Source organism: Pieris brassicae, chromosome 13 (genome assembly GCF_905147105.1).
Source record: "Pieris brassicae chromosome 13, ilPieBrab1.1, whole genome shotgun sequence".
In the NCBI taxonomy this organism is placed as follows: Eukaryota; Metazoa; Arthropoda; class Insecta; order Lepidoptera; family Pieridae; genus Pieris; species Pieris brassicae.
The window spans coordinates 2,842,706-2,869,969 of NC_059677.1; the positions used below are offsets into that span (position 1 = coordinate 2,842,706).

The 27,264-nt window shown below is 33.8% G+C and overlaps 2 protein-coding genes across 4 annotated transcripts in view; one reads left to right on the forward strand and one right to left on the reverse strand.

Moving 5' to 3' along the window:
- The first annotated feature begins 5,039 nt into the window (after positions 1 to 5,039).
- On the forward strand, positions 5,040 to 6,435 carry LOC123717761 (nuclear cap-binding protein subunit 2). Its single transcript, XM_045673921.1, has 4 exons — positions 5,040 to 5,351; positions 5,424 to 5,641; positions 5,740 to 5,842; positions 6,250 to 6,435. Exons 1-4 carry the CDS (start codon positions 5,283 to 5,285, stop codon positions 6,343 to 6,345), a joined length of 486 nt encoding a protein of 161 aa, XP_045529877.1. The 5' UTR covers positions 5,040 to 5,282; the 3' UTR covers positions 6,346 to 6,435.
- Positions 6,436 to 7,315: 880 nt separating this feature from the next.
- LOC123717617 (extended synaptotagmin-2-B) overlaps positions 7,316 to 27,264 on the reverse strand; it is a 31,751-nt gene continuing 11,802 nt past the window's right edge. For 2 of the 3 annotated variants that reach the window (XM_045673696.1, XM_045673698.1), the window contains 15 exons: positions 26,731 to 26,794; positions 25,944 to 26,050; positions 22,640 to 22,734; positions 18,530 to 18,578; positions 17,965 to 18,054; positions 17,638 to 17,724; positions 15,667 to 15,825; positions 14,601 to 14,753; positions 14,328 to 14,439; positions 13,056 to 13,139; positions 11,538 to 11,613; positions 9,365 to 9,457; positions 9,011 to 9,107; positions 8,283 to 8,423; positions 7,316 to 8,014 (listed from right to left, as the gene is read on the reverse strand). In XM_045673696.1, coding sequence (XP_045529652.1) covers positions 7,928 to 8,014; positions 8,283 to 8,423; positions 9,011 to 9,107; positions 9,365 to 9,457; positions 11,538 to 11,613; positions 13,056 to 13,139; positions 14,328 to 14,439; positions 14,601 to 14,753; positions 15,667 to 15,825; positions 17,638 to 17,724; positions 17,965 to 18,054; positions 18,530 to 18,578; positions 22,640 to 22,734; positions 25,944 to 26,050; positions 26,731 to 26,794 — 1,494 coding nt within the window. In that variant the 3' untranslated portion in view covers positions 7,316 to 7,927. Of the gene's footprint in view, positions 8,015 to 8,282; positions 8,424 to 9,010; positions 9,108 to 9,364; positions 9,458 to 11,537; positions 11,614 to 13,055; positions 13,140 to 14,327; positions 14,440 to 14,600; positions 14,754 to 15,666; positions 15,826 to 17,637; positions 17,725 to 17,964; positions 18,055 to 18,529; positions 18,579 to 22,639; positions 22,735 to 24,567; positions 24,654 to 25,943; positions 26,051 to 26,730; positions 26,795 to 27,264 lie in introns of all 3 variants that reach the window. The other variant, XM_045673697.1, reaches the window with a different exon arrangement.

Below are 27,264 nucleotides of genomic sequence, written 5' to 3' on the forward strand. Positions count from 1 at the left end.
TCTCTATTTGGCTTTCTTTCTAAATTCACTTTTGTTATCGCTTCAATTTTATTATTATTCTAGGGCGCCCTTTTCCCTTTCCATAATATAAGGATAAAGGAATCCTGAATAATAGTTAATCTTTAAACGAATGAAATTGAATATTAAAATATTATAATAAATTGTGTTTTATATATATTGGTGAGTGACGTATGTAGTCTTTCAATTAATTAATATAATTATATAAATATTTTATAATTTTCGACCATGCTTCATTTAACGATCTTTCAATTCATTTCTCGTTACTTATTAATGACCAAAAAATTGTAAGTTTTACGTCAATCCTCCTAAAATCATTAATATGTCATATGTATATTCTTAAAAAAATATATATGTAATAAATAATATCAAGTTTACTTTGTTGTTTGCAAGAAATAAATAGGCTTTTTTATTTATTATTTATTATGGAAGACCATAACTGAAAACGACACAGGGAATCCTTACTCTTTTAACTGAACATTTTTTTTTATTATGTGTAACAAATTTTTTGAAGTGACAACGTCCTATAATTCGATGAAGCCGGCTGCACGCTAGAACAAACATGACTCATGCGGCGTTACGTCACTCTGCGGCGTTCCATTTAAGGCTTAAAGAGCAAGCGAGAGCGCGAAACGAACGACAAAGAGGCATTTACCTACTTTTCTATATCCATACAAAATATCTATTAAACAAATAAAATTAAAATTTTCTTTTGCAAAAGCAACCATTACAACAGTATTTGCTTATTACAGACCGGTTTTTTCTTCTATTTTGTTTCTAACGAATCCGACAGTAACAATCTTTATATACCTAATCCAGCGATGAGTTCTGGTACAAATGAAAATGCATATTTTTAATGCGGTAATGTAATATTATTAAAATATATACATACATGTTTATTGAAATCTCGACAAAAAATAGAAATTGGCCACCTTTGGCCTTGATACACGCCTTTAATATGTTTGGCCACGTAGCTATGGATTTACGCTGTATCCGAAGGAAATTTCGATACAGCTTGCTCCAAATATTTTTTAAGAGACTAAAAGTATACTGTGTAGTTTAGGACAGGCCATGTCCCCTAAAACTGACGATAATTTGAAGTGTAAAGGGTTGACAACTGTGCTAGATGAGGGCCAATCTTCAGCTCTTATAAAGTTCCACCAACGTTCTGGTGGTTTGAAGCCAGGCTTGGGTAGTTCGTGCCTTATGGTGCCAGGTGCAGAATCCTGATGGAAAGTCCACGGTATATTTTTAAATAGAGTATTCATATTCATATTCATATTCAGAACATGATCCAAGACTGTATCTTGATACACTTTAGCTAAAGTCTTCAAACATATGAAGTGTTTTTGTATCTGTTGATTGTACGATATACGAACATACGGCTGATACCAAGTCTTTGAAGCGTCTGGAATATGACTGACGGCTTCATACCCAATTTGTACAAGACAATCACTGCAATCTTATTTTCTTTTTTCAACATATTGTAATTTGATAATGACCACGAAAAAATATGTGAAATGACGCAAAATCGAAATATTTGGAAAACGTATATTATTTTAAAAACTAAAATAATATACGTATTCTAAATTAAAAATAATTAAAGAGATTAAAAAAAGAAAAGTTTTTTGTAGCAGTATTTATGGCCAGACTAGTTATATAATTCTACTGTATGTATGTATGCCACTGAAATCCTCTTAAACGGCTGAATTTTTTGTATACGTTTGGGTGGCGTCCTGGATGGTTTAGATTCACAAAGCATGTTTAAGTATAAATGAAAGTCACAGGGTGCCAGGTCAGGACTGTATGGCGCATGAATCATTATCTTGATACCTGCCATAGTCAAATATTCAACAGTCCATGCGATTACGTGTTTTTGGTCGTCGGTTAAAGTATGGGGAATCCATCTGGTACAAAGCTAACGCCTAAATGTTCGTGTAATATTTTTTGAAATTGATTCATACCAATGCCTAGGCTTGCCCGTATCTGCTGATAGGTCACTCTCTTATCTTCCTCTATCATGGTCGAACAGCACTGTTGTTATCTTCAGTAGTCGCTGTTAATGGGACGTCCTCATGCGGATCATCATTGAGATTGATACGTACACGCTTAAACTCGTTAAACCAATTGTAAATAGTGGCGCGATAGGGGTTAATTAAGAAATGCTAATCGCAACCTATTATAGCTTTGTTGTTGAGTAAGCCCACAACGAAAGTTTTTCGCGTTAGGTTCATTTTCACGTGTAACAAGAGTTTTAGATTTGCCGCCAATTCACAAACAAATGACAAATGAATGCAACATACAACTACATTTAGGTTACCAAAAAGTTCTAAAATTGAAATTAAAAAAAGTTTTCATTAGAAATGTTTGCAACTGGCCAGTTCTAAACAATGTTACGCGTAAACCTTCCTCATGCATCATTTTAGATATTGGTAAAAACCGTGTAAATTTTTGAGTTTACCGCGAACATACAGATAAGCGCTGGAATTGTTTGCATTAGTATTTTGTTATTTTATATAATATAAAAGTTAGACATATTGTTACGAAGATGGGTTGACCCCAAGGTTTCTCAAAATTTCTACCAATTGGAGGCGTTTTGAGCCAGCTGAAATTGCATAACTCTCGTTTTCGTGAGAATGAAACATTTTTTCAAAATTTTTCAGAGCAAGTGTTGTTAAATGGTTTAGTTTTCAGGAAACCGGACTGGTTATACCGATATGATGGAGGAATATTCTTGAGTAAACTGGGCGTGAAACAACGTCGGATTGTTAGGCGAGATAAGATCAGAACCTTCTCGAAGCCAGTGAACATTCTAGAACGCCATAGGTTCGTCAAGGACGCGATATGTAATGATGATGATGATGATGAGATGTGTGTGCACGTTCTAGAATTGTGTGAACAGGATAGAACATCAGCTACACAGTACCAGTGTTCAGTTTCGAGTGCGATTCAAAGCCCATAATTTGTGCACGTAATTTGGGTATTTTTGTATAATTAAATTTCTCGTTTACTTAAAAATAAGCCCTTGAGATACGGTGTTTTCAATCCGATCCCCTAGCTCGTACCAATATTACTGACTGAGCAGGCAGCGTTCGTAATAAACGTTTTCATACGACCAGTTTTTTCTCCGACTTTGCAAATTCAACTACCATGGAAATGCTTCCGTTTTTCGGATATTTGTAAATCTCGCACATCTCAGGAAGACGTGGAATAAACTGGAAGAAGAATGGCAGAAGATAACGAAGACAACATTGTAAAAATTGCCGAAGCTTTGTGCGGCTGTCATTAAAAATACAAGAGGACACATAGATGAGTCCAAAATTTAAAAATTATATTCCTGTTATGTCTAAAAATAATTAATAATCATGTTAAAATATTTATGACGTTGTTTCAGCCAGTCAGACTTTTACAAAATGCATTTTATTAGGTGGCCAAATACTCATACCTATCGGAGTGGTTCACCACGATAATTAAGGTAAAATGCCAGTCGATTTTAAAGCCTAAGGCATGTCGTTCTTAACCGTATAAAAGTGTTAATTGCGCACATAGAACCAAAAGCCTATTGGCACACAACTGTGATTTCGCACAACCAAAACGGTTGAGTCGAGCGATCTCGCTACTAACGCTTTAAGATGTAGCCAATCTCTGAGAGATAAATTCAAGTAAATTAGTACACTTACCTTTCCCTCGCAATATATTTATGAAAATATTGTGTATGTATACAAAAATAGTGATAAGTTTACTAGAATAGTAGATACGCATTATGTAAATACTCGGAACAAACGCAGGCTGCAATTTCCGCGTACTAGACTAAAGTTACATTCTTTTTTGGGAAAAGGGATACTTTTTTTTAATAAAACCCCAGAGGATTTTTTATCTCTGCGTTTTTATATAAGTGTTATTTGTTTCACAATAAATGTTGTTTGCCATTTTGTAAGATGATTTGCTATTTTAAAAGAGTTTAACTACTGAGAGTTTTTTGCGCCGGCTTTTTCTCTCGGCCTACACTCGGTTTAGTTTGATCCCGATGTGTAGGGATTTTTGCTACAAATTTAATGACGTGGAAGAAGTGATACCTGTATCTTATATTCCATATAAACATATTTTATTATTATTTTATTTAAACTACTGCTCTTCGTATAGTCATAAGGTATACGAGAATATAACTGTCAAAGTTATTTAAATTTCGTCTGTGTTTTTTTGGCTACGATTAAAGAATTTTCGTTATCTGTGTGAAATTGTTTTAGTTTTTGTTTTAAAGAATTTTAATCTAGCTTCCCCATATGTAGACGTTATAGCTAATTCTTTGGAAAAAATAACTAGAGGATTGGTAAAGTGAGCTTTATTATTTTCACTAATATAAGCCAGCGCAGGAGAAGCGTATGCTTCTCCATCGGTTTGTAATTAGATGTGCCTTATACTTCAGACTTACGTGTATAAAATAAATCAATAGTGAAAAAAATTACGTATTGGTAGTGGGATTTAAGGCCGTTAATGTATTATTTCCACTCACAAATTGGGTAAAAAACACATAGGTCCTCCTAAGAAACTTTACGAGCAAATGCTGTATTTTGCTCAATCAGGCGTTCTTTGTTTTAAAAGCGTGGCGATAACCGAAATCGTCGAAGTTACGCTCTCTCTTTAACGGTTACATTGCATTATTTTAACATTCATAGCCAATAACATTTCATTATTTTGCATATGTTCTATTTTTCTACGCGAGTGGTTATTATGTAGTAAAAATAAAATCCTCTATTAAAGCACAGCGATGACTATAATAGATAGACTAACTTTGTACGGTATACTATAAGACACAGTAACGATTAAAAGATTAAATATATGGATGGTATTGCTGAAAGTTTAAATATTGATATCATTTCATATGATTTTATTCCTTCTTTACTCGCCCAACGTCTATCTTGTTTGTACAGGTAGGTTTTACAGTTAGGAAGTGGTAACTGGCAACTTTTTACTCTGTTGGAATCATGTTCGCTGTCACTACTTAAATCTCGCTCATTGCTGTCAATTGCCATTACGAATTAGTGTTTAGACTTTTTCGACGGATGACCAAAAATCCCAAATAAAATATTGGACATAAATTTGTAAACTGTAAATATCTACGTTGTCCGTTCTCAGTTAAATTAAATATTAGTAACGGAATAGAAATGAACATTGTGTAAATCTGTGTGAAACTAAAAAGAAAGAACTTGAAGATCTTAATAAATTGGGACGTAAGCCATTAGCGTTTAGCTACGTATTTGAAAATGAAACGCACCTATGATTCCATGAGTTCTTCAATTGAAATAAGTTCCTATCGTGATCAACATTTTAAGGTATTCAGATGAAAATGATAAATACTTGTTTTGTTTATGAACGTACGTAGTTCTAACCTCAATTACTTTCAGGGTTCTAGAAACGAACAAGAAAAATTACTAAAAGCATCGTCGACGCTATATATAGGCAATTTATCATTTTATACAACTGAAGAACAAATTTACGAATTATTCTCAAAATGTGGCGATTTACGACGTGTCATTATGGGTTTAGATAAATATAAAAAAACACCTTGTGGTTTTTGTTTTGTTGAATACTATGCTAGACCAGATTCTGAAAATTGTATGAGGTAATTTAAATGTTCAGCATATTTTAAAAGTGCAATATTGTACTGTAATTAAAATGTTAGTTAGATTATAAAGGTTCTAAAAGTTGTTTATATTTTAGATACATAAATGGAACTAGGCTAGATGACAGAATTATCAGATGCGATTGGGATGCAGGCTTTATTGAAGGCAGACAATATGGAAGAGGAAAAACTGGTGGACAGGTAAAATTGGAAATTGACTTGACTTGATGTTTTAAGACCTGAAATTGTTATAGGACAAAACCCACATTTTTTAGCATTTGTATGGTTTTTATACTTATTTGAAAATACAACTTTTTATATTCGCAAGATATGAGGCACTTATGTGTCTGATATATGCCTGAGTTTTTATATATAGTGTAAACACTGTGTTATATTCCTCAATGTGACTCAACTACTAACTCCCAAAGGGGCAAAATCAATTATAATCTTGTGTTGTAGTCGGTGGGAGCATAATATAAGCAAGTTTTACAAGAATAATATATACACTAAATCATTAATTAATTGTGATCCATAACAAAGCCTCTCATGGCTTCTCAGTGATTAAATCAATCAATTAAACATTGATCAAATTTGTTGTATATTCTCAGGTCCGTGATGAGTATCGTACAGATTATGATGGTGGACGTGGTGGTTATGGTAAGATAATTGCCCAGAAAGTAACTCCAAATACATTAGAACGTTGAGTGAAATTAAAGTATATGGATGAAAGACTGTATTTATAAAAAAACAAATTCAAGTGAATGTTTTTAGGTTTTAATAAAGTATTTTTTATAAAGCCAATTTTTGTTTTTTTAATGTATATAACATTTAAATAAAAATTCTGATATAAATTTGTGCTTATTTACATAAATAATGAAAAATTTAGTTATTGATGTTTTAGATAAATATTTGTATGAAAAAGGGTTTTGTGTCACTGAAGGCTATGTGAGTATGTGTTTGCAAAGACAAAGTAATGATGGTTATCTAATAATGGAATGGTAATCTACCGTAATGGAGGAACTCTGATCTGATCAGTTGTTTCAATCTATGTTTTATGATAACGAGTGGCGCTTTAACTCTTTACTGGTATTGATCTAAAATTGCCTCCGACTTTTGACCATTTTTTTATAGGCAAATCTGAGATATCACAATAGTCAACTATTTTAGTCATACTGGTTTAGCTTCACCGACATAGGGTTGCCATCCATACTTTATAATAAAGTATTGTACGTTATTTTAGGTAATTACCTGAAATGTACTTTATGAGAACAATACAGTGCACCAAAATACTTTATTTCGCAGGATGTGATTTGTTTAGTCGTAAATATTTTTTCGTTAAACAGAAATTATCAATTGGCGCTGGATTGATGCTTAAATATAGATTGTAAAGATGCAGTGAAATGTTTTAGTTGATAGACTAATTTAATACAATCTGCAAAAAGCAGTAAAAATATATATTCTAAAATATAATAATAAAGAATAAATTGTTCTTTTCTTTGATACTAATGCAAAACATTTATCTTATGTATTACCAATGTACTTTAATTCCAAAAAAAGATGGCTACATTAGATATAGTATGTATCTCCACGCACGAGCTTAGGTGTTTTAATCATAAAACAAAACAAAATTGGTCCAGGTCCAGGAAAAGTTGGGAGAAATAAAATAAAAACAAATGAAACATTCATAAATTTATTTTAAAGCGTACATATATCTGAAACATTTAAATGCAAGGTTGCTGGCCAAGAAATTAGCCATTTCAATTAGATGCGCAATATTCTTTAGTTTATTCTACGAATACAGGTGCAAAACAAAAATTGTCAATTATATCAAGATTAATAGACGATAAAGCAGTTGTCCTGTTTGACAATTTACATCGGTCCACACACCGAGCGATACAGATAATATGATATATATAGCAACGTGAATGAGGGAAGTATGTTGATTTGGGTGGCTTAGTATTTATTTATATAATAATGTAATAAAAACAAAATTTCTTTGATTTTTTTGTATAGAACCGGTTTTATTTAAACCATTTTATGGAAGATAACACCGTTAAATTGTATATTAGTGATATTACTACCTGTAGCTGTCACTTCCTTTCGCCAATGGCTAAGGTTCAGGCTCTTCAAGTAGATATATCGGTTAGAATTTATATACAATTTAGTTTTATTTTCTGAATATAAAAACTTAATTCTAACAATCAATAATGATTTAATATATTAATTGCAGCTTCTAATATATCATAAGCACAGTTGCAAAAAATAAATTTTATTTAAAAGCAAATTCTAATCTCTGGGCACAACTTCGGGGAGAAGGTCAAACCATAGAGTTTTTGCTTCTCGAAAATCGTATTGATTGAGATGTACGATTACCTGAAAGAAATATTTTTTATTTAACGAAATAAAAAGTGTAAATATTATATCCTAAAGTACCACAGATAATAAAATAATACAATGAATACATAACATAGTCACGAAGAATAAATAAATCTGGTCAATATATTCGTGAAGCCTTGTTGCATGTATACAAAAATATAAACGATTTAAAAACAAATGATGGCTTTCACTGTCTTTGTAAAGAAAATCTATTATCATTTATCGCGTAGGACAAGGAAACCGTACCAAGCTTTATGATTATTACCTGTCCAATAACGGGACTTCCGCCAAGAAAGCCTTTGTGGGTGGCAACAGTGACCTCCACTTGTCTAGAGTGCAACTCGGCGTGTGGAATCACCCATTCAAATGTCTCGTCATATTCTGGCATACAACTGTCCTTTACGACCTGTGATAAAAAAGCAATCTTCTTTCATCTCTTTCTCTCAGATTGTGTTTAGGCTGCGACGAACAGAGAGAGAAGACTTTTGTCATTAATAATAAAAACAATCTGTATATACTTCGTGATCATTTTTTTAATAGACCTTCTGCCCCTGACTCATCTATTTTTGGGAAGGTTTCATGTTTACGTCACGAGCAAGTCGCAGTGTTGTCGCTGCTCTATAATTAAAAAAGCTGGTCCTTCGAACAAGAATCGTAAAACAAAATGCTGCCAGCATTGGAACACGCAAGGGAAGCAAAGCGTGGCCGTCTCAAGCAAACCTGGCATCATACAGTTGAAGATCAGGCAAAGAGAATCGGAAAGACTAAGCGAAGGCGATGGAGTCACTGTGGACGCCCTCGGCCATATCTAGGGATTATTGGACATAAGCTCAAGTCAACGTGCTGAACTTGGTGAATGTCAAATATGCGATTGCCCCTGCAAGTATTTGCCATTTTAAGCCGATTTTAACTAACCACTAACACCAGACAACGCAGCATGAAGCAAATACAAATTCTCCAATCATACACACACATAACAAAAATATTTCTCACCAAAGTCTTGCGTTTGGACTCCTTGGCCCGTCCGGGAAGCAAGTACAGCTTGACGTATGGGTCTGGGACGTTCGTAGGATCCTTCAAGGGGATATTCCTAAAATGTACATATATGCATCAATGTGGGACGATTCTCCGGAAAGCCCCAACACTTATATATTTATTATATATTTTATAGATATATTAGTTAAAATGTTATCTATGGATCTATTGAATCGATTTTGAAAATTCTTCAATTAAGCTCGGTTATTTAGGAGTGTTCCGTGACTTATGACGAATTACGTATAATTTGTCCAGATTTACGGTTCACATGTGCCTGTACTGGGGCAGGTCGCTAATAGTATTAGAACTTACATAATTTTATGGACGACCACGTATAATGTTTGATTTAGGATGCTGTACCGAAGAGATAGTAATATACGGCCTAGGCCTGCTTCGCCCGCGGACCTGTAAAATAAACAAACTTGTATAATTGGTAGAAGTAAAATTGCTTAATAAAGAAATAAGTAGTTTAAGGATGAGTGAAATTGTTTTAAATAGAAGTCTATTTGTTTCTTAAAGAGATTTTTTTTAAATAGAAGTAAATTTGTTTAATAAAGATAGGAATTGTTTAAATAGAAGTAAATTTGTTTAATAAAGAAATAAGTAGTTTAAGGATGAGTGAAATTGTTTTAAATAGAAGTCTATTTGTTTCTTAAAGAGATTTTTTTTAAATAGAAGTAAATTTGTTTAATAAAGAAATAAGTAGTTTAAGGATGAGTGAAATTGTTTTAAATAGAAGTCTATTTGTTTCTTAAATAGATTTTTTTAAAATAGAAGTAAATTTGTTTAATAAAGATAGGAATTGTTTAAATAGAAGTAAATTTGTTTAATAAAGAAATAAGTAGTTTAAGGATGAGTGAAATTGTTTTAAATAGAAGTCTATTTGTTTCTTAAAGAGATTTTTTTTAAATAGAAGTAAATTTGTTTAATAAAGAAATAAGTAGTTTAAGGATGAGTGAAATTGTTTTAAATAGAAGTCTATTTGTTTCTTAAATAGATTTTTTTTAAATAGAAGTAAATTTGTTTAATAAAGAAATAAGTAGTTTAAGGATGAGTGAAATTGTTTTAAATAGAAGTCTATTTGTTTCTTAAAGAGATTTTTTTTAAATAGAAGTAAATTTGTTTAATAAAGATAGGAATTGTTTAAATAGAAGTAAATTTGTTTAATAAAGAAATAAGTAGTTTAAGGATGAGTGAAATTGTTTTAAATAGAAGTCTATTTGTTTCTTAAAGAGATTTTTTTTTAAATAGAAGTAAATTTGTTTAATAAAGACAGGAATTGTTTAAATAGAAGTAAATTTGTTTACTAAAGAAATAAGTAGTTTAAGGATGAGTGAAATTGTTTTAAATAGAAGTCTATTTGTTTCTTAAAGAGATTTTTTTTAAATAGAAGTAAATTTGTTTAATAAAGAAATAAGTAGTTTAAGGATGAGTGAAATTGTTTTAAATAGAAGTCTATTTGTTTCTTAAAGAGATTTTTTTTAAATAGAAGTAAATTTGTTTAATAAAGATAGGAATTGTTTAAATAGAAGTAAATTTGTTTAATAAAGAAATAAGTAGTTTAAGCATGAGTGAAATTGTTTTAAATAGAAGTCTATTTGTTTCTTAAAGAGATTTTTTTTAAATAGAAGTAAATTTGTTTAATAAAGATAGGAATTGTTTAAATAGAAGTAAATTTGTTAAATGAAAAGAGAAATTTTACTTGATATTTACCATTAAAATAAATTTATTTACTAAACGGAAACTATGGCAATAAAACATGGGTTTATTATGCTTTATGAAATAAAACAAATTGAAAATAATTGTTGATTAAAAAAAACTGTAATTTTAACTATTAGATTTTAACACGTTAGTCACGTGATAGAAAACGGCCACAGATATGGCTAATCGGCTAATCGACGACGACGTAGCTTGTAATGTCTTCGAATGTCTAATCCCAATACTGTCTTGGAGTTTCGTCGGAGAATGTTTTTAATTGAAATATGTGTAATGTGTCTGTAATTTAACAATGATACGTGAAAGGGTTTTAGCGTGTGCTGGAAATTATTATTTTAAATACTACACAGAATTAAACAATTTGTATAGGAAAAACACTTTTTGAACGGATTAAAGCTATGTATTATTATTAACTTATAATTATTTACATAATTCTAAATTTTAAATATTTTCCGACTTTTCAGCGTGTCTGTTTACGGTGACTGAAGACAAAAGGTGTTAAATGTCAAAAGTATCACAACTGCAGAGAAAAACTTGAAAATTTAGAATTATGTAAGTAATTATAAGTTTTTTAATAATAATACATAGCTTCAATCCGTTCAAAAATGTGTTTTTCTTAATGTGTAACAGCTATGTCAACAAAAGACAATACAATTTGTATAGGTTCCAGTCACTAATAAATCTGATTCTGTCGGGATTAAAGAGCAATTATATCGTCAATATAACATAAAAAATATAATAACTGTTCAAATAAATTAATTGCACTCACGTCGTTAATGAGGAAACTCTATGAACTAGTTTTGGTGTATCGTTTTCTGGTTGAGGCTGACTCTCTTGAGGTGTGTCTGAAAATTAATTATTATATTAATTTTGCACTTGGCCTAGTGGTTTCAACGTGCGGCTGTGTACAAGTGGAGTTCTTATGTGCATTAAGTTCGCTCGTAAAGGAAAACATCGTGAGGACACCAGCATGCTTTCTCTCTGTCTTCAATCAGTCGGCAGCTCATGTCTGACCGTCTTGATCAGCAAGGAAACATCGAACAATCCAACATTGGACAATCTTTTTCCACTGGTTTTTGTCCACCGCCTCAGTTTAAGAACGATGAGTCTTTGACTTGACTGTGTTAGCAACTACAATCAGTATTTCTCATCTTCTCGCAAGTTCTCATATAGGTATTATTAATTCCTATTTTGGCTAAAGGCGATTCTGTATGCGAAGTTGAGTCAGGATCGGAGAGGATTGATCCTTTGCCTTTCTCGAGCCAAATGTCAGCACGAGTTAGGCACAGAGTGCTGATGTTTTGTAATAATCACCGAAATAGATATCGGAGTCCAGCAGTTCTGGTGTTTTTTATAAATAAGTTATAATTTTTGCAGCTGAGTTTCATTATCGTCCGATCAAGGCAGAATACAAAACACCATCCGTATCACCTCGACGTCCGTAGTTCCACAACTGAGCGTTTTGGCAGTTTTTGCCACGCACCACCACTATGTGGAACCAGCTGCCCAGTGAAGAATTTCCGAACCAATGCGACCTCCAAGAAAAGAACGTACCAATTCTTAAAAGGCCGGCAACGCACTTGCGAGCCTTCTGGCAATGTGATTGTCCATGGGCGGCTGAATTACTTAACATTTTGAACCGAGAGGTTTACATCAAAAAAATATACAGTGTACATTTAAATTATGGCTGTCAAAACTTTTCTATAAGCGCAATTTTTGCTTGAACACGGTAAACGCAAATATCGCGAGGAAAAGTCCAACCCATGAATCACCTTTTTATAATACCACGGTGCATTGACCAGGTCCCGAAGCACTTTGGAACTGGTGTATTAGTTTTAAATATCTCTTTTATGTGCAGTCCCAAAGCTGACTTTCTTATGTTCACAGGCATCATCGCTTGTTTATAAAGAATCAATTTGTTATGTATTGACAGGGTTGATTGCCTTCCTAATAAATCTCTTTTCTTTTTCACATGTTCTCCGTCGCAATTTGTCATCTAGGGTCATGCAAAAGTATTTAGCCGTCTCGGCATATGGTCTAATCTAAATTAACAGATTTGGAATGGTTCAGCTTTATTCCCCACTTAGTGACTCAATTAATGGTATTTGCATAGTTGTCACTGGTAGACATTATTGCAGTTTCATCAGCAAATATGGCTATAGTACTGTTTTGGGGTTGTATGTCACAGGTGTATATAACATACATGATCGGCCCTAATACACTTCCTTGTGGTACTCCCGCATTTATTTCACAACGAATCTGATATTAAATAAATCATTATTCTTACCAACTTGCCGCACAATTCGTTCCACGGGAATCGATTTCTCCGAAGTATTGTCTGTTTCTCCTGTTGGTGCAGGCGGGATCATTACTAAAAATAATAATAATTACAATTTCAATACCTAGTTATGTATTATGGTTGTGTCAGAAAAACGATTAAAGAATTCATGCCGTGAAAATGAGAGCATTAAGAAGTGTGTGTGGTGTAACTCTGCGTGATAGGATAACTAATAGTGAGATACATGAGCACCGTAGGAGAGAACGTAGTGATAAGGATACGAAAGGAAATGCTTGGTTATGGAGAAAAGAATGAGAAGCGGTTAACAAGTAGGATATACAACGTGGATAGTGAAGACGAGTTGAGTAGGCCTTGTCGCACCTGGAACAAATCCAGGAGGTACTAGAGAAGGGACAAGATAAAAGTAGAATAACCGACGAGCATGTCCTTAAAGATGAAGCGAGAGAAGAAGAGACTGTAGCAAGTGGAGATGTGTGGTCTCTGCCTATACCAGCGTGAATATATAAACAAACAAATTATGTACTTAATCAACACCGAGGAAGTTTTTTTGAATAAAGATTTTTTTTTCTGAGAGACTTCATGGTGCTAATGAAAGGATGGCAAATGAGAAAGTTTCCAATTAGATATAATAAGACATAGAGAGCTATACATCTCGGCGATCTGCTTAAGATACAACTTCATCTACTAATGAATCCGGACACATCTAAAAAAAAACACAAAATAGGGATTTTTTTCTCAGGTGATTTTTATTTATCTTCGTTTCAAAAATTCATACTTTTTCACGCTTCTCATCACACGTTAAAGCAGTTAATCATTGTAATTAAATAAACAAAAATCAGTGGCGCTACAAGCTTTTGAGGTCTGGACCTCAAATTTCTGTATCTGTTTCATGATCATTTGTTAATCGAATAGGCAAATAGGTGATCAGCCTTCTGTGCCTGACGCACGCCTTATTGGGTCTAAGACAAGTCGGTTTCCTCACGATGTTTTCCTTCACCGTTCGAGCAAATGTTAAATGCACATAGAAAGAAAATCCATTGGTGCACAGCCGGGAATCTAACCTACGACCTCAGGGGTGACAGTCGCACGCTGAAGCCACTCAACACTGCTCTTTAATTGTAATAAATTATTCGACTGAATAAATGTTAATGACGTCATTATTTTAAATTCATTAATGGATTTATGGTTAATATATAATGTCTTACTATACACGAAAATATGATTACAGCGCTACCAGCGCTACCTTTAGCGATTACATACCAGGTGGTGCAGCATCGGTGGCATCAGGTGCTGGAGCAGCTGGAAGTGGCTCAGGAGTAGGTGGAGCCTCGGCTTCCTCTTCTAAATCTTCTTTCACCGCCTCTTTCAGTATCTGTTGTGATATCTTTTTTTAACGTACCTTATATTCATTACCTTAATTGCGGTTAAAAACCCGCATACTTAACAACACGGTTAAAGACACCGGGTGTTTAAAGGCACGGTTAAAACTTGCTGTTAAAACCCGCAGATTTAACAGCGCGGTTAAGATATTACCTTTAACTGCAACGCCAAAATGATTTTGGATTCTGGTCCAGACTTCTGAAGGTTTATCGGCTGGGGCAGCATGGTAAGGTTGTTTTGTTTGAGTAACGACGCGACTGAGTACATCAGGATCCCCAGTTGATTTCCCGTTTTTTGATCTATGACCTGGAAACGAACGTTCAAACTTCTATAAAGGATAATATTTTATCGTTCTGGAGAGAACAGACCAGTTGAGCTGGTTAACTGTCTAACGGTAGTAGGTCGCGTGGAGGGGCCTGTTGGGTCTTCTACTGCGCCTGGTCTAGAGCAAGCGAATCCCACATAACCCTCATCATCATCAAGCAATTTATCCCCCCTGATGCGAAGATGAGATGCAGCTTGTTGTACGTACACTTTCCTATTTAACCGTCGCAGGAGTTCTTCTTTGCTGTTTTAAAAGAAAATCCAAATCGTGCAACACCTGGAGATGTCCACAACGAAGGAGTGAAACTCCAGTTTGCTTCTAGACGAGCCTTGTTTGCAAGGGAATGACGGAATCAATTTGTGTAAAGCATGAAGCATCCGGAGTCCAATCTATAAAATCTATCATGTATTCTAAAATACATGACAGTTGTGGTCATTCAAATACAAATTTTAGTTTTTCAGGTCGGAGGTACCTATTTATAAAAACTTAACAATGGCGTTCGAATAACGGTGGCCCAAATTCGTTCCCCAGTTATATCCTATATACCTGGACCAAATCCAGGGGGTATTAGACAGGGACAAGTTTAATAACCGACGAGCATCATGAGAAGGTGAAGCGAGAGAGGTATGGGAACGTAGCAGTTATAGATCTGTGGTCACTTCCTGCTCCTTCAGGAAGAATTGAAGAATGGAAAGGAATGTGTATTTGTGTAATAAAGCGTAAAATGCTTGACGTTTGTTTACAACCAACCACGTGTCACATGGTACGACGCCATCTTGACTAGAGAGGCTGGCTTCAAATTACGAATGTTACGAACAACAAAAATCGGTAAGAAATTTATCAGTTCATAATTTATTAACAATAAAATCTTTTAAGCTGATTAACAAGCCTTACCTTTACTTCCAACATATCAATATTTGGATTGTGAACGAGGAACGAATGGCCGATCTCATAAACAGGACAGTCCGTTCGCATTTGTACGGCCGTGTTCTCAGTTTTCTTTCCCAGTGTTATTTGTAAGTACGGGTCGGGTTTCGACTGTGCTCGGGCATTCTGGAATAGATAATTAGCGGCCTCGACTGAACATGAGCGCTGTAACCTGAGGTCTGAGCCTCAGATATCTGTAGACGCTTTTATATATCGCAGTAAAGTAGTTAAATCAGAGAGTTAATTGAATCTCTAGACAGTCAATTAAATGTCAATAATGTCACTAGCATTTTGATTTAAATAAAGCAGCGTCGAACTTAACTATCCGTCTGACCGAAAGCCAGCGTGTTGATTAATAATGTAAAACAAGACTCCGCCATGATTATTTCATTTTTTATTGTTATTTCGGTGTGATAGTGAAGAACTGAGCTTGGAAATTCCATGTTTTGCTTTATTGTAAATGGTTATGTTAGGTTAGTCTCGTTGCCTAGGAACGTTTAGGAAACTCATTAAACGTTTCGTTCACTCACTTGTCACTCACTTTAGCGACGACTGAATATCGATCTTTAATTAACTGTCTAGAGATTCAATTAACTCTCTGATTTAACTAATTTACTGCGATATATACCAATGGCTCAGTTTTCGCGATATGTTTCGAGATCATTTGTTTTTTTTTTATTAGATGATTAAGCTTCTGTGCGTGTCACACGCCATCTTTTTGGATCTAATGGAATGAATCCGAAGTTTTTTTGCCAGTCTTTCTAAAACTCGTATTTCTATTTTTATCTTACAATCCCAACATAGAAAAAAAATGTGAGCCGTCACGGGACGCCTGGCAGATGTGAAACATCGACATTATTTTGTAAAAGTAATATGCAGAAAAGAACATATTGTGATAGGAACTAAATATGTCATAATGATAAAATAAAATATTACGATTTTTTTCCAGATATCAATGACTATTTATTGAATAAACATTTATTTTAATTAAATATAAAAATTTACGAATTTATTTCAAATCGTGACTACTTAATTCGTTTAATCAGTGACTTCATATAGACTGTATATATATAGCATCGTATAGGCATGCGTCGCCAAGCCAGACATCGGTTTTACGTGCGGCTATAGATGTTTCACATCAAAAAATGAATTGTTCACTTAAGGCACTATCACAGCACGAATTATTGCGTCAGTGTCTCGGTGTGGATTGCGGTACGCAATGCAGAGCTGGAGCGGTGAGGCGCGCCGGCCCGTAATAACAATTAGTTATGTAAACCATTAAATTAATGTAATTTTATCAATTTTTTTTCTGAAATGGATTACTTGGCTTGCGATAAAATATATCGTGTACATTTCAAAATCATGTTCTATATACATTTTCGTCATAAAATGAATTCATAGTGTCAAAAAATGGCTATGTTTGGATGTTTTTCTATCGAGCTAAATTAAATCGTGTATCGATCTTTCAAAATGGATACATAAACTACTCAACTCCACCATATATTTTTTCCATTCGCCATACTTCAAGAAACTAAGACAAGAACAAAGAAACAATGTACTTTTTTGGAGTTGTGCGACCGTATAAGCCCTTATGACACTTTTGCAGTTTCGTTAAAATTCCAATTAATTTTAATAAATTTTCAAATAGAATCACTTTACAAAAATTGCACCTCAGTGGGGCATTGGCCGCACGTTAGGAAACACTTGTCAGGCAAGGTTTCCTCACGATGTTTTCCTACATACTAGCGGGTTAAATACGCACATAGAAAGTCCTTTGGTACTCAGCCGGGGATAAAACCTACGACCTTAGAAAATTGAATCGTACATGAAAAACACTAGGCCAACACTGCTTTAATATATATAATTTCTTATTAAGACTTACTAAGCAAAAATCTTTCATTTATTAAAAAATTACGAAAAACAACTTTTATTACTTACTGGTAAGTTTTTACATGAGTCGATATAAACAGACAGCACGGCCGTACTAAGCTCCGAGTTCTTGATGAGTTGCACCTCCAAAAGCGCCTGGAAATTATTAAATAATTTTATGTATACACTATACATGTGGTGGTGGAAACACAGCTTTTCCAGGACGTCGCCACCTATGCATTTCCAAACCAATTCGACTCAGGGCTAATACCAGCAAAGCACTTACAAGCCTAACAATACGTGTGTGAGATTTTCTTCTGGACAACTAGATCTTTGATTGCGATTAAAATACTATAAACGATGAAAAAAGGGACAAACTACTTTTATTGTATTTACCTGATTCAAATCAGCCAGTTCCGTGGACAAACGATGCCAGGAGAGGCGGAGATGAACTTTTCCATGTTTAGCCTGTTGTAGAGTTTGCCACTGAAATATTTTAAATAAATATGAAAAAAAAAAATCTATCGTATTTTTGTAATAAACAAACTCAAAAATTATTAGATAAATTTATATATTTTTAAAATGTCCAAAAGCCGGGTTATTTATGTAATTATAAAACTAATGATTTTCATACAGAGTGATAAAAATATTAGCGACTGTACGATGAGACGTCAGTCCCGTCCAAAAGCCGAGAGTGATGTGTCCCATCCGGGATCTCTATAGCATATGATTCTTTTTTTAAAACTTCAATATTTTCCCACGAAATTTTGAAATTCGAATTTTAAAAAAATTAATAGACAATACAAATTAAATGCAAAAACGATTACATGACAATTGACGGGTGATACAGATAAGTATCAATATCAAATTCGTTTCTGAAAGTGGCGGAGTAGAATATTTTCTACGTATAAATTATTCTGTGTTATCATTTTAAATACATTTTCAGCAATTCTATACTCACGGTATCAAGTCGTCCAGCGCTCACAACTTGTGATATATCCAAAGAACATCTATAAGAAATCATTTTGATTATTCACACGCCTAAGAGAATCAGAACCGAGACTTCTATCTCGTGTTATTTTGACATATATGTTAAATGTGATGTCACGTTTCTGAATCTCTTGAAATAAATATAATGACTAGTGCTTTAATTGCTAGCTTGAAAAATCAACACACCAATATTAGTAAAGTTGGCAGAAATATTAATGCGCAATAAACTAAAAGTAGCGTTATAAACCGTTAAAACATTATGGTCGTGCTGCTGTGGAATTGTCAGCAAATTGAAATAAAAATGTAAAACTTTTGGCATTCATTCCTTCTACATCATGTTCGTAAACGTGATAATTTGTAAATCAAATGTGTCAATAATAATTATGAAAAGGACTATTTGTGACTTCGTGTCAAGCATAATTGTGTGTCTCATTTCTTCACTCCACGACTTTAATGGCGAGGCCCCACTACTGCGTTGCGCTGCGTCGTCGCATCTGATCGACGCATTGTATGCTACATCTGCGTTGCGTCGATGCACAACGTCGCAACGCAAGAGGGTATACATGCAGTCGCATCAAGTCCCCCCTGCTTCACCTCTTGTGACGGTGTAACGGGGCATGTATAAAAAACATTCGACGACGCAACGCAACGCAGTAGTGGGGCCTCGCGATAATTCGCTATTCGTAAACATGACAATTGTACATCGTGCTATATGTGTGATGCATTATGATTTTCAAGTTTCACTGTAGAAAACTATCGCGTACATTTAAAAAAAAACCTTATTTATTTGGCTTTACGGTACAATTTTTAAAAAAAATTATCATATAAAGTTAATGCGACGGTTTAAAAACAAATAATGAGCGTTAATAATCTCTATGTCACCAGGGTCATAACATTTCAACGTCCTAAACCTTCTTTCAAAATTACCGTCAAAATTTGCGGTTACTGTGTCATCCGTAATTTTGTTTTAACAGTGAAACAATCGTAAAACGCTCTTGTTCTTCAGTCAAATTAGATGAATTACTGTAATGTACATTATTTTTTATCTATTTACACTAAATACATAACAAAAATGCTCAAATCGTCCAATAGAAGAAAATATAGCAAAGTTGTATATATATATATTTAATGTACTTATCCTAGAAATAATAACATTTCCCCCTCTTATATATTTCCCGAAAATTCACGACTTTGCTCCCCAGGCCAAGCGATATACAGTTACCGCAACTCATGCCACCCATTAGAGTGGGTATGGATACCGGCAAACTTCTTGAGCAAGGGAGTGGGGAAAAGTTCGCTCATCGTACTCAGCGCGGGACACAAACGTCAACTGATTTGACAATCACGCGATCGACACGTCACTCTCAAGTGATACCTAAAAATCGCTTCTGCGCAGGCAAAGACATTAGTTCAAGATGTTTGCCGGATCTATATGCGGGCTTTTAGGGTAAGGTCTCTTTTTGATAGGTCCACAGTTCCCTAGTTCGCAAGAGACAATGCCTAGAGAAGTGGATTTACAGGAACGAGAATTGAATAAAGGCAGAAATTCAATAACGTTTTTAGACTTAAAGATACCCTTTCTTTGTGCCTTTACCGAGACTCTAGGTTAGGCGTTGTCAAAGCCAGGACTTCATTCAGTAAGGGGATTATTTGTTTTGATTTTAAAGCGAAAAATATGCCGGTACTTTTGTCACCAAAGGCTCTGTAACTCTCAATGAAGTTATTAATAGGCAAAATTAATATGCAAAAACATAGGCAAAGTGCCGTCATGTGTCAAGTAATTCTTTTCATGTCCCATTTGTTTAAGAGTTTTATATTTTTATTTATTTCGTAATACTACAACTAGTTGTAAAGATAAATATGGTAAATATAATATATATAATAATACAAAAAGGTTGAAACATTTACGAAATTTGAACAAATATTACATACACGTGTGTCGGTGTGAAACTGAACCTCATACACACCGTATGACGGTAATCTCTTGATGCAAATTATTTATTTTTAATATATAAACTAAGGCATTTACAAATATTATTAATAGTGCATAATTAATGGCTTAAAACAGCTATGTATTGTTTAATAATATAACATTTTTGAAAAAAGCCTATATATGCCATTTATTTTTTAGAACAGGAGGCAAACGGGCAGGTTGCTCACCTATAGTTAAGTGATACCCCATGGACACTCCCAATGCCAGAGTCCAGAGTGCGTTGCCGTTTAAAATTGGTCTCGTAAAGGACCCTAAGTCGAATTGGTTGGAAAATACTTCAATGGGCAGCTGGCCCGGCAATATCTTCCTTAATAGACGCTCAGTTCAACAGAACGACGGCCTGAAGAAACTCAGCTGAAGGTTGGAGAAAAACCATAAGAGTATGGAAGTCTGCCAATTAATAAGTTCATTATTGAGACAAAAGCAGAGTTCTCAAATCAAGTACGTAGAACGGTCCAACAAGCACAAAACACTTCGCCAATCTTTATTCGCCATTGGACAAGAAGTTTGTAAAGGCCTTACCCAATTAATAAAAGATTTATCATCTATTAGCAGGAAGCAAACACATCAAAGTAAATCACGGTTGAAATAATATCACCTCATACTCGGTTACACCAGAACAGGAGTACAACGCATGGTCAGCTATCAGACAAAGTTTAATACGCGATAATTTTCGTTAATTTAATGAAACTTGTTTATGAGTTAAAAAGTTACACCTTCCTAGGTTTTCGTCCTTCCCGGCTCGATCCCAGTCATAAAGGCGGACGGAAGCCTGCGCCCCGCTCTCTTTCAGGACCGACTGTTCCACAATTCAATATAAACACACAAGCAAACAAACACAAAATTATCAAAGCCCTGTCCTGTCACACAAAACTCACACGTAAAATTACCATCTACCCGACTTAATACGTTACACAATGTTTATTTAATTAATTAATAATTTTTGGCTTTGCGCATCAATGGACAACAAAATAAAACCGATGTAGACCATGTGATGAAAAGAGTTTGACATAAAAAACTAGATGGCGATACTTGTTTATTTGCTAAACTAGACTAGACTATTCAAGCAAACACAACTCGATCCTTACTTAACAGAATATAAATTTGAGGTTCTATGGTTTTATTTATTGCTAAAGCGAAAAAAAGCAGCAGTGATGCCAACTCCTACAGTATGCTCCTCCTTAAACCAACTCCAAATACCTCTAAATATCGAATAAAAACCCGTAAAGTTTTAGTTGTACACTGGGTTTTAGAGATAATTTAAAATATATGTTAAAAATACATTCAAGAAGTCTAAAATTTCGATCTTGGAGTAATATAGTTTATCGATATTTCAGTTTCTAAACATTGCACATAGACATATAACAGAAAAAATAAATAAATATCTTCAAGTCGAGCACTTTGAGATGACATAAATACAGAATTGAGACGTACAGACCCGAGCGGACGCGTTCGGCTCTGTGCTTCGTAAGCAAACAACGTATACGACAAAAGAACGTTAAGACTATTTATAAATGTACTACCCAGTCAGTAGTTAGATAGCCTTACGTTAACCAATATGAAAATAAAATGGAAAGCTATTTTTATATGCATTTGTCTCCTAAACAAGACTGCTATGGTTACATTTATACACAACACAGCGGTTTCAGTTAACACATTATTTATTGCATTATTCTTTGAAATAAATAAATTTAAAAAAAGTTATAGCCACGCGGAGTTAATATTTGGTTTAGTTTGTTGGTTGCGTTCTAGTAATAAAAATTGTATAGAAGTTTCGTATAATATATGTTTATTGTAAGAATAAAGTATCTCCTAAACTCCCCAAAGGAAAACACCAAGTTGGCATCACTGATATTCAGCCCTTAACAGGCGAAAATGTTCGCTGAAAATTCTAATCGCTTACTGAAATAACTCGCCAATATTTGAGTTATAAAAAAGAATTGCCAAAGCCATATTTACTTGCCAATCGAGGGTGAGACTTCTCCTTCTCAAACTCTTTTTTAAGAGGCTATTTTAAAGCGGTTTTATTTTCTCTTAAGCGCAAAGCCAAAAACAGTAGACCAAAACGCATAACCTAGAGGAACGGACCTGCCGAGGTAGTCATCGTTCTGAATTCCCATCCCTGGATCCCAATCCCATAGTTCGCATTGCAGCACCTGACTCTTTCTTGAGCTTATTAACGCCTTAAAACAATACATATAGGCTATCATTAAAATGCATTTCCTCCAGACATTTTTTTAATAGGGGGGCTAATGACACCCCATGTCCTATTTTAGCACGCATCCAGCGTTGCCTAAATCAGTGGGATAAACTTTGAAGCACTTTCTTTTTTCACAAAAACGAGAAGAGACACACATAAGAAGTATTTTGAACGTTCTATTAATATAAATTTAATCTTTTATTATCTGTGACTACCGTAGACAAAACATAGTCAGCTCTGAATTCATAAGGACTAAAACTAATAAAAATATTACGTATAATAAATTATTAAAATATGTTTCTGGGGGTCTTACATCCTGATAGTACTTTTTACTATACTTTACCTGTATTTGCCTAAAGATAAAAGCATTGTAGAAAGCTGTGAGGTTTAAGCGAATGCATCAAAGAACGCAGATTATCTCTGGCTAGAAGCATGTTGTCAATTCTGACGTACATATCAAATTACAATTCCAGATTATCATTATCGAAAGTAAGATTGAAATAACATTACTTTTTGATTTTTCATTCCAAAATATAATACATGCAATTGGACATGTCAAAACCTTTTTTTTTATTTAAATTAATGTAAATCAGAATTAACAACGTGTAAAGCAAGCAAGCAATAGTAATTGCCGCAAAATCTCGCAAAACACATGAAAAATGAACGTTCGTAAGAGAATTGGAGAAAAGTCTGAAATAAACGTGTTTTATGAGTATGAAAATCTACCGAAATTCCGTACCACATGCTCCCAGACTAACCTAATATATAATAAAATTGCGCGTCAAATCAATCTTTTTAACTAACCTAACGTAATATATAATAAAATTACGCGTCAAATCAATCTTTTTAACTAACCTAACCTAATATATAATAAAATTGCGCGTCAAATCAATCTTTTTAACTAACCTAACCTAATATATAATAAAATTGCGCGTCAAATCAATCTTTTTAACTAACCTAACCTAATATATAATAAAATTACGCGTCATATCAATCTTTTTAACTAACCTAAACTAATATATAATAAAATTACGCATCAAATCAATCTTTTTAACTAACCTAACCTAATATATAATAAAATTACGCGTCAAATCAATCTTTTTGACTAACCTAACCTAATATATAATAAAATTACGCGTCAAATCAATCTTTTTAACTAACCTAACCTAATATATAATAAAATTGCGCGTCAAATCAATCTTTTTAAGTAGATTAGAAATACAAGATAAATGACTATACAACTTTTCTAATTCTAAATTTCCTAAATAGGAGAGACCTACGAGAAAATATCGAAAAATGCCATAAAACTGAAAAGAAAAACATGAGTTTGACATCTAACATTTGGTATTTTAAATAAATAAAAGTAATTTAAATGAAATCATACAAATTATTATGGACACACAACTTTCCAGAATAAGCGTGCCCCCAAAAGAGGTCTAATATAGGTTATTTTTTTTAACTGTGAACGTATTCCATTGATTCAACGGAGACCACGTGTGGCCGTGTGCGTGACTTTCCACTACTTTGTATTCAATATTTTCAGGAAGAATTGTTAGTTTTTGGAATATATCTTGGTACTATAAGGAAATAAAATCAAAAGCTAGGCTAATGGTATTTCCAATTTAAAATATTTTCAATAAGAAGCGGACATTTTATTATATCCGTTATAATTTAAAAGTTAAAGAATACGGTTTTACCGACAAACATTGTAATCCGTTTTACCGACACCTGGCGGATAAAATGAATTCTATTCTTTGTTTCTGCGACATCTAGCGACCATTACATAACCCAGTGCATGCCTACCGACACCACTCACCTGCCCAATTTGTCGTCATCGTTGCCATCATCCTTGTCGAAAACTTCAATTTCCAACGCTTGACCCAACGATTGCATAACACGTGCCTTAGTAAAATTATATTCACCATATTAATTTTAATATCCCTACTCGATATTTGTTATATTCTTTTGGATCTACCCGCATCAAAACTTTATTTTTAAAAATTATCCCATTTTTTTAGTTTTTGTAACTAATATTAGTCTCAAAGGTTGCCCAAATATTATATATACGCGGTGTTTAACCGTACCAAAACCAATAACGTTATATAGTCAGAAACGTTCAGTTTACGGGTCTGGGTCAGGATTGTATGATGCAACACTGCGTGCACTTAAATGTTGAGTGACGTCTTGCTATGCAGCAGATTCTTATATTAAAACCTATTTTTAACTTTGTCCAACTTAACATTAACTGATCTACTAAGTAATAGCAAATGAGGAAATTTTAGCAACGAATCGTTAAGAAAATCTTGAATTCGCTAAAAAAACAACTCTACAAGTAAACATGCGTTTATGTAACAAGAGATGTGCCGACTTTCTAACACAAAAATATATTTTTTTAATTTCTACTATTGTTACAATAGAGGGTACCTCACGAAGTTTTGAGTTTTTTTTACGTTTAGACTCGATATTATATAAACTAGCAGTTGGTAATACTGCGATGCAATATACTAAAAAAAAAAAATTTCTACTATTGTTACAATAGAGGGTACCTCACGAAGTTTTGAGTTTTTTTTACGTTTAGACTCGATATTATATAAACTAGCAGTTGGTAATACTGCGATGCAATATACTAAAAAAAAAAAAATTTCTACTATTGTTACAATAGAGGGTACCTCACGAAGTTTTGAGTTTTTTTTTACGTTTAGACTCAATATTATATAAACTAGCAGTTGGTAATACTGCGATGCAATATACTAAAAAAAAATACTAAAATCTTCAAATCGCTGTTGACCAATAGCAAGCAAATAAAACACTTTAGTTCATTTTTTTTATTCTCTTACCCTTGGTATTAATTGAAAAACTACACTCTTTTAGACCCGTCAAGTCGGTACACCTCTTAAGGCATGTCATATGTAATCGTTAGTCAATTCCAGTTCTCGTCATATTGAGAATTACCTGGCAAAACATTCATATAATTCAATAACTAGTGCAACCATAACCATCGTCTTAAGTCTGCAATTTCAAAAAGTTCAAAAGAATTTTAGCACTACCCACATAATTTACATTTCTGTATCTATAACATCTCTAAATCAGTCCTTACGTATAAAACTACTGAAACTTAATTTTCAGTCATTTGAAAAAGCAGATTTAGGACCCAGTGCAAATAAAACTGCAATTATAACAGTGTATTCTTACCTCACACCAGAATTCCCATCTTGGGTTGACGTCATTATCTATATGTTTAGTCTTCCATTGCTGGGCTCCAACTGTTATTATCGCGTAAGGGTCGGACTTACCCTTTCCTGAAAGACGGTTTAAACCTTTACATATACCCACGGGTTTAGTGAGATAATAGAAAAAGTGTTAAATTGTGTGTGTGTGTGTGTGAAGCAAAATAAAAAAAACACAAGAAAAGAGTGTCTTCTCCTTAATAGAGACTGTAAGTAGTGTTATTGGACACTGTCTTATGTTAAATATCCTTTTTAGTAAATCAGTTTATACTTAAATTACGTCAAGTAAGTCAAAATCGTAATGTCCAAAGTCTTAGTAAAGAGACAATGTATTTAAAAAAATGTTTGCGTAAAAGGTACTGCATCCCCTTCAGCGCTCGTCCCCCCACCAGGGAGCCCGTTTTGTGGGTAAAATTACAGCTTGGTACATGTCAAAAGAAATCGTGGAATCTTACGTACGCGTGAGTATGAATACGTGGATGTGCGTGCGTGAGAGCGTGCGCTGTCTGTGTTATTTTACTTAAGTCATGCCAAGAAAGGTTTGTGTAAAATCTAAATCTAGCTTAATTTTATTCTGTGAGTTTACAACTGGATAGTTTGACTATTTCAAGATGGAGAGATTTTATTAAAAAAGAATTACAGGAAATTAATAATGGGCATACAGATCTACGCAATCGCTGCATTTTTCACCTTGTTCGAAAGACAATATCATGTGTACAATCGAAAAGAATTCGGTAAAAATACAAACATACCTATCATCGAAACGTCTTTCTTCATAAGGTTCTGGGCTTGTACTAAATGTATGCGAAGAACACCCTGAAAATACATTTGTAATACTTTATTTTTTACCAGCAATTTTATGGAAATCGCAAAATATGTTGAAGCCCAACTTGACGGCTGGACCAGTAATTTTCGTTTATTCCTTGAATTGAGGAAGGTGTCTATAGAGAGAAAACTTGCTTAAAACTAAAAACCTAAATAGTTTAATAATTATAGTTTAGAATAAAAGTTAGTTTTTTTCCAAGTTTTCCCTCCATAGACACCTTCCTCAATTCAAGGAATAAGTAAATGAAAACTACTGGTCCAGCCGTCTTCAAGTTTGGCTTCAACATATTTTGCGATTTCTCCCATACCGAGTTGTCTTCAAAAATAACAAATTTGTACGATACTGTAATGCGTGTGAACAACAAATTTCACGGAAACAAAAGTCAGATCGTGAAAAACCTTCATACAAAGCCCCACTTTGGAAACAGTCCTAGTTTAGTCAAAATCTCTTTAGTAGATTT

Excerpts from the sequence above, each read along its gene's own strand:
- LOC123717761 (XM_045673921.1), top strand. The coding sequence starts at position 5,283 with ATGAAACGCACCTATGATTCCATGAGTTCTTCAATTGAAATAAGTTCC. Across the intron at positions 5,352-5,423 it reads ATCGTGATCAACATTTTAAG|GGTTCTAGAAACGAACAAGA; the intron begins GTATTCAGATGA and ends AATTACTTTCAG. Across the intron at positions 5,642-5,739 it reads GATTCTGAAAATTGTATGAG|ATACATAAATGGAACTAGGC; the intron begins GTAATTTAAATG and ends TTTATATTTTAG.